A 13,614-nucleotide genomic window follows, 5' to 3' on the forward strand; every position below is an offset into this window, starting at 1 on the left:
CCTCATCCCACTCCCCCTTTCCCCTTTAGTAACCATAAATTTGTTTTCTATGTCTGTGAGTCTCTCTCTGTTTTGGAAATAAATTCATTTGTATTTTTTTGTTTTGTTTTTTTTTAGATTCCACATACGAGTGACATCACATGACATTTGTCTTTCTCTGTCTGACTGACTTAGTATGATAATCTCTCTAGGTCCATCCATGTTGCTGCAAATGGCATTATTTCATTCTTTTTTATGGCTGAGTAGTATTCCGTTGTGTATTTATACCACATCTTCTTTATGCATTCGTCTGTCTGTGCCTTCTTTCTTTATTAAAGAGACCTTAGACAGTTTTCCTTATCAGCACACACACTGGGTGCCGTTTAGTAAGTGTTAATATGTATTGAGTGCTTAGCCTGGTGCCAGGCACTGTTCTAAGCTCTTTAAATGTTTTTACTTGTTGCTTCTGCCTCGTTCTATTTTCGTGGCTGCATGGGAATGTATTATATGGATGTGCTGTAATTTATTTAACAAACCCTTCATTGCTGGACAATCAGATGTGTCCAGTGTTTTGTTATTAATGCTGCAGTGAACACCTGTATACACAGCTCCCTGGGCCTCTCCTGCAAGTGCATCTGTAAGAGAAATTCCTAGTGGGAGAACTGCTGGGTTAAATGATATGGGTATTTAATTATAGTCAGTATTTCCACGTGTCTGATTTTTAATTTCAGGGGTGGTAAGCTTCTGGAGAAATAATTTGTATTGTTAACATTAGCTGTCTTTGGCCGGGCTGCGTGGCTTTGTGGGATCTTAGTTCCCCGACCAGGGATTGAACCCAGGCCCACAGCAGTGAGAGCACCGGGTCCTAACCACTGGACCACCAGGGAACTTCCTAGCTATCTTTTAGAATTTGGAGACCGTTGTAGTTAATTTTTAACTGCTTTTTATCTCAGTATAACATATCTAGTATAAATTACATCTCAGATGTAATCCACATGCTATACAATTTGCCAATTTAAAGTGTACAGTTCATTGGTTTTTAGTATATTCATAGAGTGGTGCAGCCGTCCGTATAATTGATTTTAGAAAATTTTCATCGCCCCCAAAAGAAACCCCTTGCCCCTCCGCAGTCACCCCAGTTCCTCATCACGTGCACACACCCTCATTCTCAGGCAACCGCAACTGTACTCGGTAGATTTATGTCTTCTGGACATTTCATGTAAATGGAATCATACAGTATGTGGTCTTTTGTGACTTGCTTCTTTCACTTAGCATAATGTTTTCAAGGTCCACACGTTGTTGTAGTATTTTATTGACAAATAATATCCCATTGTAAGGATGCACCATATTTGTCCATGCATTCATTGGTTGCTAGACATTTAGGTTGTTTCCGCTTTCTGGCTACTCTGAATAATGCTGTGAACGCCCAAGGCCATGTTTTTGTGTGGACATGTGTTTTCATTTCTGTTGGACATAAACGTAGGAATGGAATTGCTGGGCCCATGTTGAACATCTTGGGGAACCACCAGACTGTTTTCCCATGTAGCTTCATATTATACATTCCCACCAGCAAAGTATAAGTGTTCCATTTTCTCCATATTCTCATCGACATTTACATTCTTTTTTTTATTATAGCCAGGTTCATGGATATGAAGTGTTTTGGATTTGCCTTTCCCTAATGACTAACGACGTTGCACATCATTTCATGTACTCATTGGCCACTTGTATACCTTTGGAGGAATGTCTGCTTAAATCCTTCGCTTTTAAATTGGGTTGTCCTTTTGAGTTGTAGAAGTTCTTTATATGTTCTAGAGACCCTTATCAGAAACATGATTTGCAGATATTTTCTCCCATTCTGTGAGTTGCAGGTATTAATTTTTAGTTTTATTGAAACAACTCAGTAAGGTAAATAGATCAGGTAAAAACAAAAGCTGATACTGAAAAACAGCATCTCCCCCTTATTTCTCCCCAGTCTCATTCTCTGCAGGCCACCCCTTCCAGCTTTTTTAGAAGTTTCTTCTTTTACAGCGTTAAGAACGTTCTGTCTGTTGGCGGGAACTATCTATTCATTTAGATAATCTGAGTATACTATAAGTTCTACGTTTCAATTAAGGAGCAGAAATTGACCATGATTGTGTATTTCCCTCCCTTCTGAAGAGTTTCTCAGTATATTTGGAGACACGTTTTGTTCCTTCTCACGGATCTTCACAAATCTGTGTCTGTTTAACTCTGTCAAAATGAGAAATAACTTTATGCAAAAATGGGCTTGCTTCAGTCTCACATTTCAAGGCACTTAAGTACTATAAAGGAGATACAGTCCTTTTGCTCTTAATGCAATAGCTTTCAAAAGCTTCTACCTTAACTCACTCACAATAAGAAATATCGTTGCCTCCTTACCCCCTACACGCACATACAAACATGCACACACGCGCATAACAAGTTTCACAAACAATACTGAAACAAGTTTCACAAACAATACTCACTTTTCTTGTTTTTATTTTCTATTTGGGTTGTTTCCTTAACACTGTGCTAGTGGCAGCCCACTAAATTGATCTCACAAGTATATTGAGGTGAACAACTCAAAAAATGCTCTCTGAACAAATGTTCATCTCAGTGAAGCTTCTGTAAATACTAGTCTTCGTTTTCTTTCAGGAGACATTAAGATTCTATGTGAACATTTTGAAAACGTCCTTTGCATTTCATTTCAGGTTGGAAGAGTGGGGAGGTTAGGTCAGAATGGAACAGCGATTACTTTCATCAATAACAACTCGAAAAGACTCTTCTGGGATATTGCAAAACGAGTGAAACCCACAGGGTCCCTTCTCCCCCCGCAGTTGTTAAATTCCCCTTACCTTCACGACCAGAGGAGAAAGGAGCAGCAGAAGGATAAACAGACGCAGAATGATCTGGTTACGGGGGCTAATCTTATGGACCTTATTAGAAAACATGATAAAAGTAATTCTCAACAATGATTTGTGATACCACGTTGAATAATTTTTATTGCATATTGTCAGTGAAATTTCTGTACATTGTTCCTGTATGGTTTGATGAATGTGACATGCACATGAAACAAAAAGTTAACATGATGTAAAAAGTTTTAATAGACTATCAAATTTATACAGCAATATTGTATTTATTTTCCTTTTTAATTTTCATAAATTAAAAACAACAACAGAAAGTGAATTACTAAATGAAGTAAAAATTTCTTCTCTCTGGAAAAAGTCCCTTTTTTTTTTTTTTCATTAAAGATTCCTTGTAGCTATCATCAGAGCCAGAAACCCATGCATCCTGACTCAGATGGTGATTCTTCTGTTTTATATCCACTGTGCTGCATGCACATCGGCACCTGGATTATTGTTGAATCAATGAATATTAGCAGGAAAGTAAATGATAAAAAATGGAAGAAATGGTCAGGGCCCCTTTTGAAAGAAATGTTAAATATGTATTTTCTCTCTCCGTTTTCCTTTCGGCTAGATAAACGTAAATTTATTTTACATCTGATGTGGGCTGCTCATCAAATAATGTCGAGTCATGTGAATGTTGCATTGCAATATATAGTTTTATGTTAACGCCACTTTGCTAATTCAGTTGACTTATTTAAAAAATAAATGTAAAAAATGTATTAGTGGGCTTCCCTGGTGGCGTCGTGGTTGAGAGTCCGCCTGCCGATGCAGGGGACACGGGTTCGTGCCCCGGTCCGGGAGGATCCCACATGCCGCGGAGCGGCTGGGCCCGTGAGCCACGGCCGCTGAGCCTGCGCGTCCGGAGCCTGTGCTCCGCAACGGGAGAGGCCACGACAGTGAGAGGCCCGCGTACCGCAAAAAAAAAAAAAAAAAAATGTATTAGTGTACTCCACACATCTTTCCTGAGCTCACACTATGTTCTGGACGTTTGTTCAGTGCTCAGGACACAAGTGTACATTGTGCCTGCCCTCAGAGCTTACAGACTGCATAATAAGCCAACTGTAAAGTCTGGGGAATTTAACAAAACCAAGACGTATTTCTCACTTACGGCAGGACTGGCAGCTCTCCTCTGGGTCTGAGTTCTTCCATCTCTTGGTGTCACCGGCTTAAACACGTGGCCTCCAGGGTCGGCCTGAGAAACACGTGCAGGTGCTGGCCCGTCTGGGCTCAGGCTTCCAAACCTCTCAGCTGATGATTTTGAACACTGGGAGGAAGGATGGGCATTTTGCTTTGATGCAGCAATACTTTCATTTCTTTAAAAACCATCAGTATTGGTTTAGCTGGGTTAGTTAGAAGGTATGTTACTTAAATGTTGACACTTAAACACGCATTGTACCCTCAGCATCCTCCCCGGGGGTGAGGGACCAATGCAGGTAACTAAACCCTAGCGTTTGTGGTCGCCACCCAATGGGAACAGTGGGGTCAGAGTCTCCCCAGAGTGCGCGAAACCTCAGGACTCCCTCTTGCCCCATTTCTGTCTGCGGACTGTTGAGCGGTATTTCAAGGGACCAGGCTGCGGCAACCCTTAAGGCCCAGGGCGCTGTCAGAGGTGCAGTGAGCACAAGTGTGCACACACACCAGGCGCTGTCGACGTGTTGGTAATACTCACCAAAGAAAGGGCAGCTTTTCAGGAGACTCAGACGTGTTTATAGATAAAAGCAGTATGACCAGAAACGCAAGAAAGCTTTGCAAATCAGCATTTGCAGGGAAACGTATTTAAGCAAAAACAAGTACTGTTGGGCTGTAACATCACCTCCCTGGTCAGCTTAACGCGCAGGCACCCTGGCTTCTGCTCCCACCGCTGGGCACAGGATCCTGTGTCTCTGTTCACCTTCTTCCAGCCACGCGTGCCGCGTGCTCTCCGTTCCGGGTTTTGTATTGCGTGGGGCACGTGCACCACGCTCTTGGAGACTCACTTCTCAAGGCAGCAGGTGGAGGAGACAGCGGTGGGGAGGGAGCCCTGACTCACAGGCTTGTTATGCGGACCAGATCTCAGTGCTGTGCAGAGAGCTGCGGCAGCGGCGGGTAGAGGGAAGAGGGAAGGCACCAGCGCCCTGCCCTCCCTCCTTGTCCCCCACCATCCCCCCACTCCTATTTCTGGTCCTTCCTGCTTCTCCATATCTCAGCCTCTCACTCCTTGAGATCTTGGCAACACCTTCCACCTCTCCCATCTCCCCTCCTGTTGGGGACAGGTGGCTGCAAGGCAGTGGTTTCCTCCCTTAATATATCAATAATTTACAGACCAGAAATTAAAACTTGTTTTCATTGGTCCCAGTGTTGCTAATATTCTTTTCCCAATTAAAGATGTTATTTTTTTAAAAAGCTACCTTCTCTCATTTCATGAAAGAAAGAACGTGAGATCTAGAACAAGAAGGAAGGACATACTCTCTGAATGAGAGTCACTTCTTCCCAAGAAGGGAGAGATGGCAACCTTACACCGATGAGCCATATGATAAAATTTTAAGTAATAGATGTTTGTGACGAATTACTATACAGTCTGAAATTTTAATTAGCTGAAATAACTAGTCATGTATGCTCTCAGACATTTGTTTTGCTCTTCTGCTAATTGTGTTACGTGACAGTGGTACAGAATTCACTCTTTAATTGCTTTATTGCCAGATGGAAGCAGACATCTTTTGTATGTCAAACACCTTAATGAAATTAAGCAGCTTTTAGACTCTGCGGTATGCAGTGCCACTTTATAAGATACTTTCAATGGCATTCTATTCATATTTCTAATACCAAGCACATTGTTACATCAGAAATTTTTTTCCAAAAGCCCAAGTTTGTGTGTGTGTGGTTTCATAACATCTTTATGAAGAACATTGCCACATACTTAAACTGTGACTCACACTGATGAATTTAATAAATCTAAGTTGGCTCCATGAACTGTCATATTTTCTGATAAAACAATACTATTGGGGCTTTCCTGGTGGCGCAGTGGTTGAGAGTCCGCCTGCCGATGCAGGGGACGCGGGTTCGTGTCCCGGTCCGGGAAGATCCCACATGCCGCGGAACGGCTGGGCCCGTGAGCCATGGCCGCTGAGCCTGCGCATCCGGAGCCTGTGCTCCGCAACGGGAGAGGCCACAACAGTGAGAGACCCGCGTACCGCTAAAAAAAAAATCAAAAAACACAACAACAAAAAACAATACTATTTTCTGTTGGCAGGCTGAGTATTATTCGGGGTGTGCCCTTCTTTGGAATTAATATCAGCACAGGCCTTATTGCCTTGTTATATTTTCTGCTTAACACAGTCAACACAAATTTCGCTCCATAAACTAGGTAGGTATCCAGAGGTGACAGGTCATTCAAGGTGACTTTCCTGGAAGCCACTTGTAAAACGACTCCGGGCAGATAGGACTCTTTCGGTGTCTCCCAGGCGCACTCAGAGTGACCCCAGAGGCACTAGAGCCACAGTGTGAAAACCAACTAATGATAATTAAGGAAACACACTTCTCTTGTTCTGCTGTGGGTGGGAGGACCAGTTTTATAACGGCACATGTGGTGTTATTGGACAGAATTACAAATAAAGTCAGTATAAGACAAATGTTTACTATTTGGGTGTGTTGACAGTCATTTGTAAAATGTTTACAAACAGTGATTTTAAATTTTGAATTTTAGCTTTCCAAAAAGTTTGCGTATCCTTTTTCTCACTTCATCTCAGAAAGATGAAAACTTGGCAAAGCCTTTTGCAAATTTTTTTCATTAGAGGAAATGAATTCTATCTCTAATCTTTAGCTTTTCTCATCTATAAGATGAGAAAAGGATTGCTTTAAACTTCTCTGAGGTCTTCCCAAACCTACATGTTCTGTGCTTCCTGCTTTTAAATCTCTCCCTGTCTGGAATATGCTTCAGAATCACACAGGGTGGAGGAGTCTGGAGGAAACTCGTTTGGCCAGGAATTGATCATTATTGAAGCCAGTGCTGGGGGCGTGGAAATTCATTATTATTTGGTCTACATCTGATGTGTCTGAAACACCATATTCCATAAGAAAAGCATACAGGGCTTCCCTGGTGGCGCAGTGGTTGGGAGTCCGCCTGCCGATGCAGGGGACACGGGTTCGTGCCCCGGTCCGGGAAGATCCCACATGCCGTGGAGTGTCTGGGCCCGTGAGCCATGGCCGCTGAGCCTGCGCGTCCGGAGTCTGTGCTCCGCCACAGGAGAGGCCGCAACAGTGAGAGGCCTGCGTACCGCAAAATAAATAAATAAATAAATAAAAAATAGCATACATATATGTATATATATAACCTGCAATCCTATCCTTTTATTTGTGCCCTAGTTACAGATCTTCAATTCTCCACTGAGCCTTTGGCTCAAATTGGACCCGTCTAGAGCCAAACTGACCAGCTTCCTTGCAAAAAGCCAGTTTCCCTCTTTCCAATTTCGCTGTTGCCCTGTGGTGCAGCTGCTTCCTATGCTCAAGATCAGGGAGCCATCCATAGAGAACAGACTTGTGGTTGCCAAGGGGGCAGGGGTGGGGGAGGGACGGACCGGGAGTTTGGGGTTAGCAGATGCAAACTGTTACATATAGAATGGATGGACAACAGGTCCTACTGTATAGCATACGGAACTATATTCAATATCCTGGAATAAACCGTATTGGAAAAGAATATAAAAAAGAATGTATATATGTAACTGAGTCACTTTGCTGTACAACAGAAATTAACACAACATTGTAAATCAATGATACTTCAATTAAAGAGAAAGATCAGGGAGTCATCATCAGCCCATTTCTCTCCCTAGCCTACGTTATCAGCTTAGTCACCGAGTCGTTCTGGTTTTCGTTCAAAATGTCCAGATTCTTACGCTGCTACGGAAGCCCGGGACTCCATCACCTCAACTCAAATTCTACTAGCTGCTTCCAAACTGGCTTGTTAATTCTAGGACCCCTATCACTCAGGATCTCTCCAATCCAGAGCAGGAGGATATTTTTAGAGGATAATTTCACTACTTCTCTGATGTTTCCTTGCTCAGAAAACTTCGGCACGCTTTTGACAGTGATAGCGAACCTGAGTCCTTCTGGCCGGAGTCCGGATCGCTCCTCCGCCTGGGTGCACGGTACAGCATTCTCCCCACTGCTCCCAGCCCGAACCAGCTGTTCTGCACGGGGGCAGCACTGAACATCACAGCCTGGAGATGAAACGGGGACACATCCCGGCAGCTACAATTAGCAGCTGGCCGCCAGGAACTGATGTGTCACTGGCGTTGCTCTGTCTCCCAGCACAAATAAAGGAAGGCCAAGAATCTGCTAACGGAAGGGCAACTTAATGAGGGAGGGAATGTTTTCGCATTTTTTCCCTTGAATCCTGGTGATATTTTCATTGGGATTACAGACAACTGTAAACGCTTGGAATCAGGAAATAATAAGAAAGTGAATTCTGAAACCAGGGCAGCATTTTAGAACTGATAAAGTTGCTATGATTTGAGCTAGGCAACTGAGTGCATTTAATTGAATGTGGTGCTTTGTGAGGAGGAAATTAAGACGTTTGTAAACAATTGTTACGATTTCTGAGATGTTTCGCACAATTAGAATAGTTAATGATTTTTATGAATGCAAAAATATAAAAGATGCAGAAAATTTGTAATTGAAAGTAGCATCTTACATATGTGTGTGTGTGCATGCACGCGCGCGCACACACACACACATGGAAAGTACCTTTGGAAGAATAGTAAGAAGGGAAATGTGTAGCCTATGAGGAGAGAGCTGGGAGATTTTCACTATATGTCCTTTTAATATAATGCACATGGCTTCTCTGGTGGTCCAGTGGTTAAGACTCCACAATTCCACTGCAGGGGGCGCCGGTTCAATCCCTGGTGGGGGAACTAAGATCCCACATGCCATGCTGTGCAGGCAAAAAAAAAAATTTAAAAAAAAAAGCACAGTATGGGAAAAGAATCTGAAAAATAGCGGATATATGTATATGCATAACTGCTTCACTTTGCTGTACAGCAGAAAGTAACACAACATTGTAAATCAACTCTACTCCCATAAAAAATTTTAGAAAAAGAATACAAACTACTAGATATAAGTAAGTTACAAGGAAGTAATGTACAGCAAATGGAATATAGCCAATATTTTATAGTAACTTTTTTTAAAAAAAATTATTTATTTATTTTATTTATTTATTTATTTTTGGCCGTGTTGGGTCTTCGTTTCTGTGCAAGGGCTTTCTCTAGTTGCGGCGAGCGGGGGCCACTCTTCCTCGCGGTGCGCGGGCCTCTCACTGTCGCGGCCTCTCTTGTTGCGGAGCACAGGCTCCAGACGCGCAGGCTCAGTAGTTGTGGCTCACGGGCCCAGCTGCTCCGCGGCATGTGGGATCTTCCCAGACCAGGGCTCGAACCCGTGTCCCCCGCATTGGCAGGCAGATTCTCAACCACTGCGCCACCAGGGAAGCCCTATAGTAACTTTATATGGAGTACAATCTATAAAATATCGAATCACTATGTTGTACACCTGAAACTATTGCTAATATGGTGTTGTAAGTTAACTATACTTGAATGAAAAAAACATAGTGTTCAAAAAAATAAATAAAATCATGCACAGATGTCATATTTATTTATGGGTAAATGGTTACTAAATTTCCTTTTAATTCTTTCAGATTTGGAGGTGGAGGGGAAGTGTGGAGTTCGTGTGTTTGTGAGTAGCAGACCTGCCTGCTGTGGTTAAACACGGAACAGGTCTGGGTGGGACGGGAGGTGTTTAAAGCTGAGTGCGGGACACTGAGTGGAGCAGAGTCAGCCCGGGGCCCCCAGACTGGCAGGCAGCCCCACGGGGTCAAAATCTGTGCTGACGGATCAGTAAAGCCGGGGTGGGGCAGAGGGGGCACCTGCCGGGAGTTGGGGGGGACAGTGCAGAGAAAGGGAACCCCCCTCCACCGCCCAGTTTATTTCTCAAGGAAAATCCTCTCCCCTCCTAGAAATGGAAGCAGAAATGAAACTGTAGCTGGAGCCGAGGGTGGCAGCAGGGCAGGGAGCCTGGCATTGAGAGAAAACTCCGTCTATGAATGTGGAATCCATCGCCCCTCCTTCCACCTCCAAGGTGCAGGGCGGGGAGAGAGAGAAGCACAGCCCGGAGGGTCCAGACCAGGCGCCCACACAGACTGGTGCCCACCACCCTGGCAAGGCAGGGCCCTGTGCCATCCTGATGACCCCGTGCTGGGTACCTGTCCCACAAAGGGAGAATTGAGTTCATGGTGTCCTCAGGTAAGAAGGTGAGTTTACAGCTGAGCCAGCGAGGAAGGAGTATCAGTTGCCACATTCCAGGAATGGGCCAGATTACTAAAGATTCAAACAGTTTAGGGAAACGGGCAGAAACGAGGCTAATGAAATTCAGTCTCACAAAGCTGGAAGGTCAGCCATTCAAGCAGAATCCATAATACATTTAAATGGAGGCTTAACGGGGAGAACTGCTGAAAATAATGAGGAAAGAGCCCGAGGGCAAAATATATCATCCACGGTCTAGGTGCCAATGGGATTTCCTTCCAGAGCAGTCGAGGCACTGGGGGCTCTCCATAAAGGCACCTCTCACGCCTCATTTAGAATCTGGGGGGCAACCCTGGGCTTGCAGCTACTCAGAAAAGGGCTTAACACAAGGCAGAGTCTTGTGTTAAAGGGGGAACAGGAGAAATGAGAGGGAAGGCTGGCCTGCAGCTCGGGAACCTGCATTTTCACCCTCTTCCTGAGCTGAGCACAGAACCTTTACACTCAGGTGTCACGAGTTTCTGAGAGGGGTTCCCCCAATTCTTTTCATGATTTTGTCCTGACTCTTTTGCTGACTTGGTTCTTCTCTCTGTTGTGTGTTTTTGCAGCAGAGCTTCTAAATCAATTGCAGGGAGAGAGCTGGGGATTTGAACCAAGAAAAAGGAAATGGAATGATTTTGAAATTAGCATTAATTGAACAGAGTCAGGTACCTAATAGCTGTGAACAAGCTATGGATACAAATTCATGAAATCTGAAACAGCCTCAGACTACAGACCTGCTGGCAGCAGGACCAACAAAAGCCCAGACAGATGAGGTGAGAGACCACGGATTGTGCAGCCCGAGATCGGAGCTGTGGAACTCTGTTCCCTTTGTCCAGCTAGAATGCCACTACCCTGTGATTGACGAAATACATTTTGAACCCACATCCTAAGACCCTGCTCTGTTATTCCTATATGCAATGAGAAAGAGAGAGAGAGAGAGAGAGAGAGAGAGAGAGAGAGAGGGAGGGAGGGAGGGAGGGAGAGCCCCTACACCTGCACTGTCCAATATCATGGCTCTTAGGCACTTAAAATGCGGTTGGTCCTGGAAGTGTAAGGTACACACTTGGGTTCTGAATAAAAAACATAAAATCTCTTATTAATCATTTTTATGTTATCCAGCGACAGATGAATGGATAAGGAAGATGTGGTACGTATACATATATACACACAATGGAATATTACTCAACCATGAAAAAGAATGAAATTTTGCCATTTGCAGCAACATGAATGGACTTGGAGGGCATTATACTAAGTCAGACAGAGAAAGACAAATAGTGTATGATATCACTTATATGTGGAATCTAAAAAATACAGCAAACTAGTGAATATAACAAAAAAGAAACAGACCCCACAGATATAGAGAACAAACGAGTGATTACCAGTGGAGAGAGGGAAGGGGCAGGGGCAAGATGGAGGTAGGGGATTAAGAGGTCAAACTACTATGTATAAAATAAATAAGCTACAAGGATGTATTGGACAGCACAGGGGGTGTAGCCAATGTTTTATAGCAACAATAAATGGAGAGTGATCCTTAAAAACTGTGAATCACTATGTCGTACGCCTGAAATGTATATAATATTGTAAACCAACTATACCTCAGTTTAATAAATTTATGTTGATTATGTACTGAAATGATATTTCTGATACATTGGGTTACATAAAATACATTATTCATCCCTGTGCTGCAGGAAACTGAGAAACATTAATCCAAACAGAACACTACACTCTCTGTTGAGCCCCAGACCATTAGATCCGAAAAAAGAAAAAAATGCAGAACTCTTTCTGATGGCGGATTTCTTTTTTTCCTGAGCGAGTCAGAGAACAGACTGTGGTTTAAACCAAAGGAAAAAAAAATGAAGCCTTCTGTAAACGGGTAAAGGCATGTGGACGGGTATGGAATGATTCATGAAGCTGTGAAACTGACAAGCCCGCCTTTTCTCCCACTGAAAAGCCTGGCATGATGTATAATTCTTGCCATCCAGGTGGCCTCTCATTTGACAGCTGCCCTTTGAAAACCACAGATAAGAGAAGCAGTCACTCGACACAACCTTTTTAATGCTGTTTTTTAAATGAGAAAACTCATTTATATGAACACACACTGAAAAGGGGTTATAAAAACAGCTAAATTTGTATCAATTTAGATAATTCTAGATACTCCTAGTATTACAATTTAACAATAAAAGCTATGTGATTCTAAACTATTTTGGGCTTAAGATGGACCACTGAGTGATTTATACACATTCAACATCCTTCCTGAGGTCATCTTTTTAAACTTGTTGAAAGTTAAGTGGCACAAAATCTTTCATTCTCCACTTTGGAAAAATAGCTCCAATTCTACTTAGAAGAGTCAGCACCATTTTTAACAGGATGTCAGAAATGACTTTGGGCCATGTTGGCAAAGCACAGAGGGGAGAAGACACCTGATCGAAGGTCAAACTTGGCCTGTTTTAAAAAAAAAAAATGTTCTTCCTAAGTGAGCCCCAGAGCTCCCTTTATGTAGAAATAGGTTACCCGGTAGACTTTGGGGTTGACAACGGTCCTAAATTTTACTAATCTCTGGAATGAAACCAGTAGGATTCAAAGAGAAAAGAGCGGTTGGACTAATCCCTGAGTTCTTTTCGTATTAAAAAAAAAAAAGGATTACTCACTTAATGTCATTGTTTCTTTTAAAATTCCTGGCAGTGTTGCTAAATATATTTAGCTTATGAAACTGATCATAAAGGTTTTCATCAGCTTCATCAAAACATACAAGCCTGCTATATGCCTGCTTCCAAGACTGTTGCTCTAACATGCACTAGAATTTAGAGAGAAAATAGAAAATATGACAGATTTAAAACTACCCTTACGTTTGTTTAACTCTTGTGCTTATCACAGTGCCACAGAAATGTGAGAATTGGGAACAATCTTAGTAAAAACAACAGGTCAGGGTAGTGATGCGGGACACCAGCACTGGCGCCCCATTTCCTGAGTTCTGAACTTGGCTCTGTGACTTAATAGGCTAATAAGATCAGGCAAGTTATTTAACAACTTGGAAACTCAGTTTACCTCATCTGTAAAACAGCAATAATCACAATAATAGTACCTGCCTTACAGGGTTATGGAAATTAAATGAGATAATGTACGCATCCATCTTACATAAAGAAGAGACTCAGGAATTGCTGGTTTACTGGATAATTTAATCCAGTCATTGAGTTTCACAGGTGAGGAAACTACACACGGAGACCCCGCCTCAGTTCCCTCCACTGAGCCTCGACGGAGCTCAGCTCTGATCACTTCTCCACTTCCCATCTGGGCTTTAAAATTAATCCCCATAGTCCTGTTTGGTTATGGACCCCAAAATGCAGCCAGTTACAAACACCTACACACCCAGAAAATAATCCTCATTTTAATAATTTAAAAATTATGAAATTGGGTAAATTATAATAGAT

The 13,614-nt window shown here is 42.8% G+C and overlaps 1 protein-coding gene across 2 annotated transcripts in view; it reads left to right on the forward strand.

Annotated features, from left to right (window-relative positions):
• The window catches only part of DDX59 (DEAD-box helicase 59), a 21,793-nt gene extending 18,313 nt beyond the window's left edge, over positions 1-3,480 (forward strand). Inside the window, exon 8 of one of the 2 annotated variants that reach the window (XM_082832775.1) lies at positions 2,688-3,480. In XM_082832775.1, the coding sequence (XP_082688901.1) occupies positions 2,688-2,951 (264 nt within the window). In that variant the 3' untranslated portion in view covers positions 2,952-3,480. The remainder of the gene's footprint in view (positions 1-2,687) is intronic. The other variant, XM_082832776.1, reaches the window with a different exon arrangement.
• Positions 3,481-13,614: the final 10,134 nt, after the last annotated feature.

This window comes from Leucopleurus acutus, assembly GCF_964270905.1.
Source record: "Leucopleurus acutus genome assembly, chromosome: 2".
Lineage (NCBI taxonomy): Eukaryota > Metazoa > Chordata > Mammalia > Artiodactyla > Delphinidae > Leucopleurus > Leucopleurus acutus.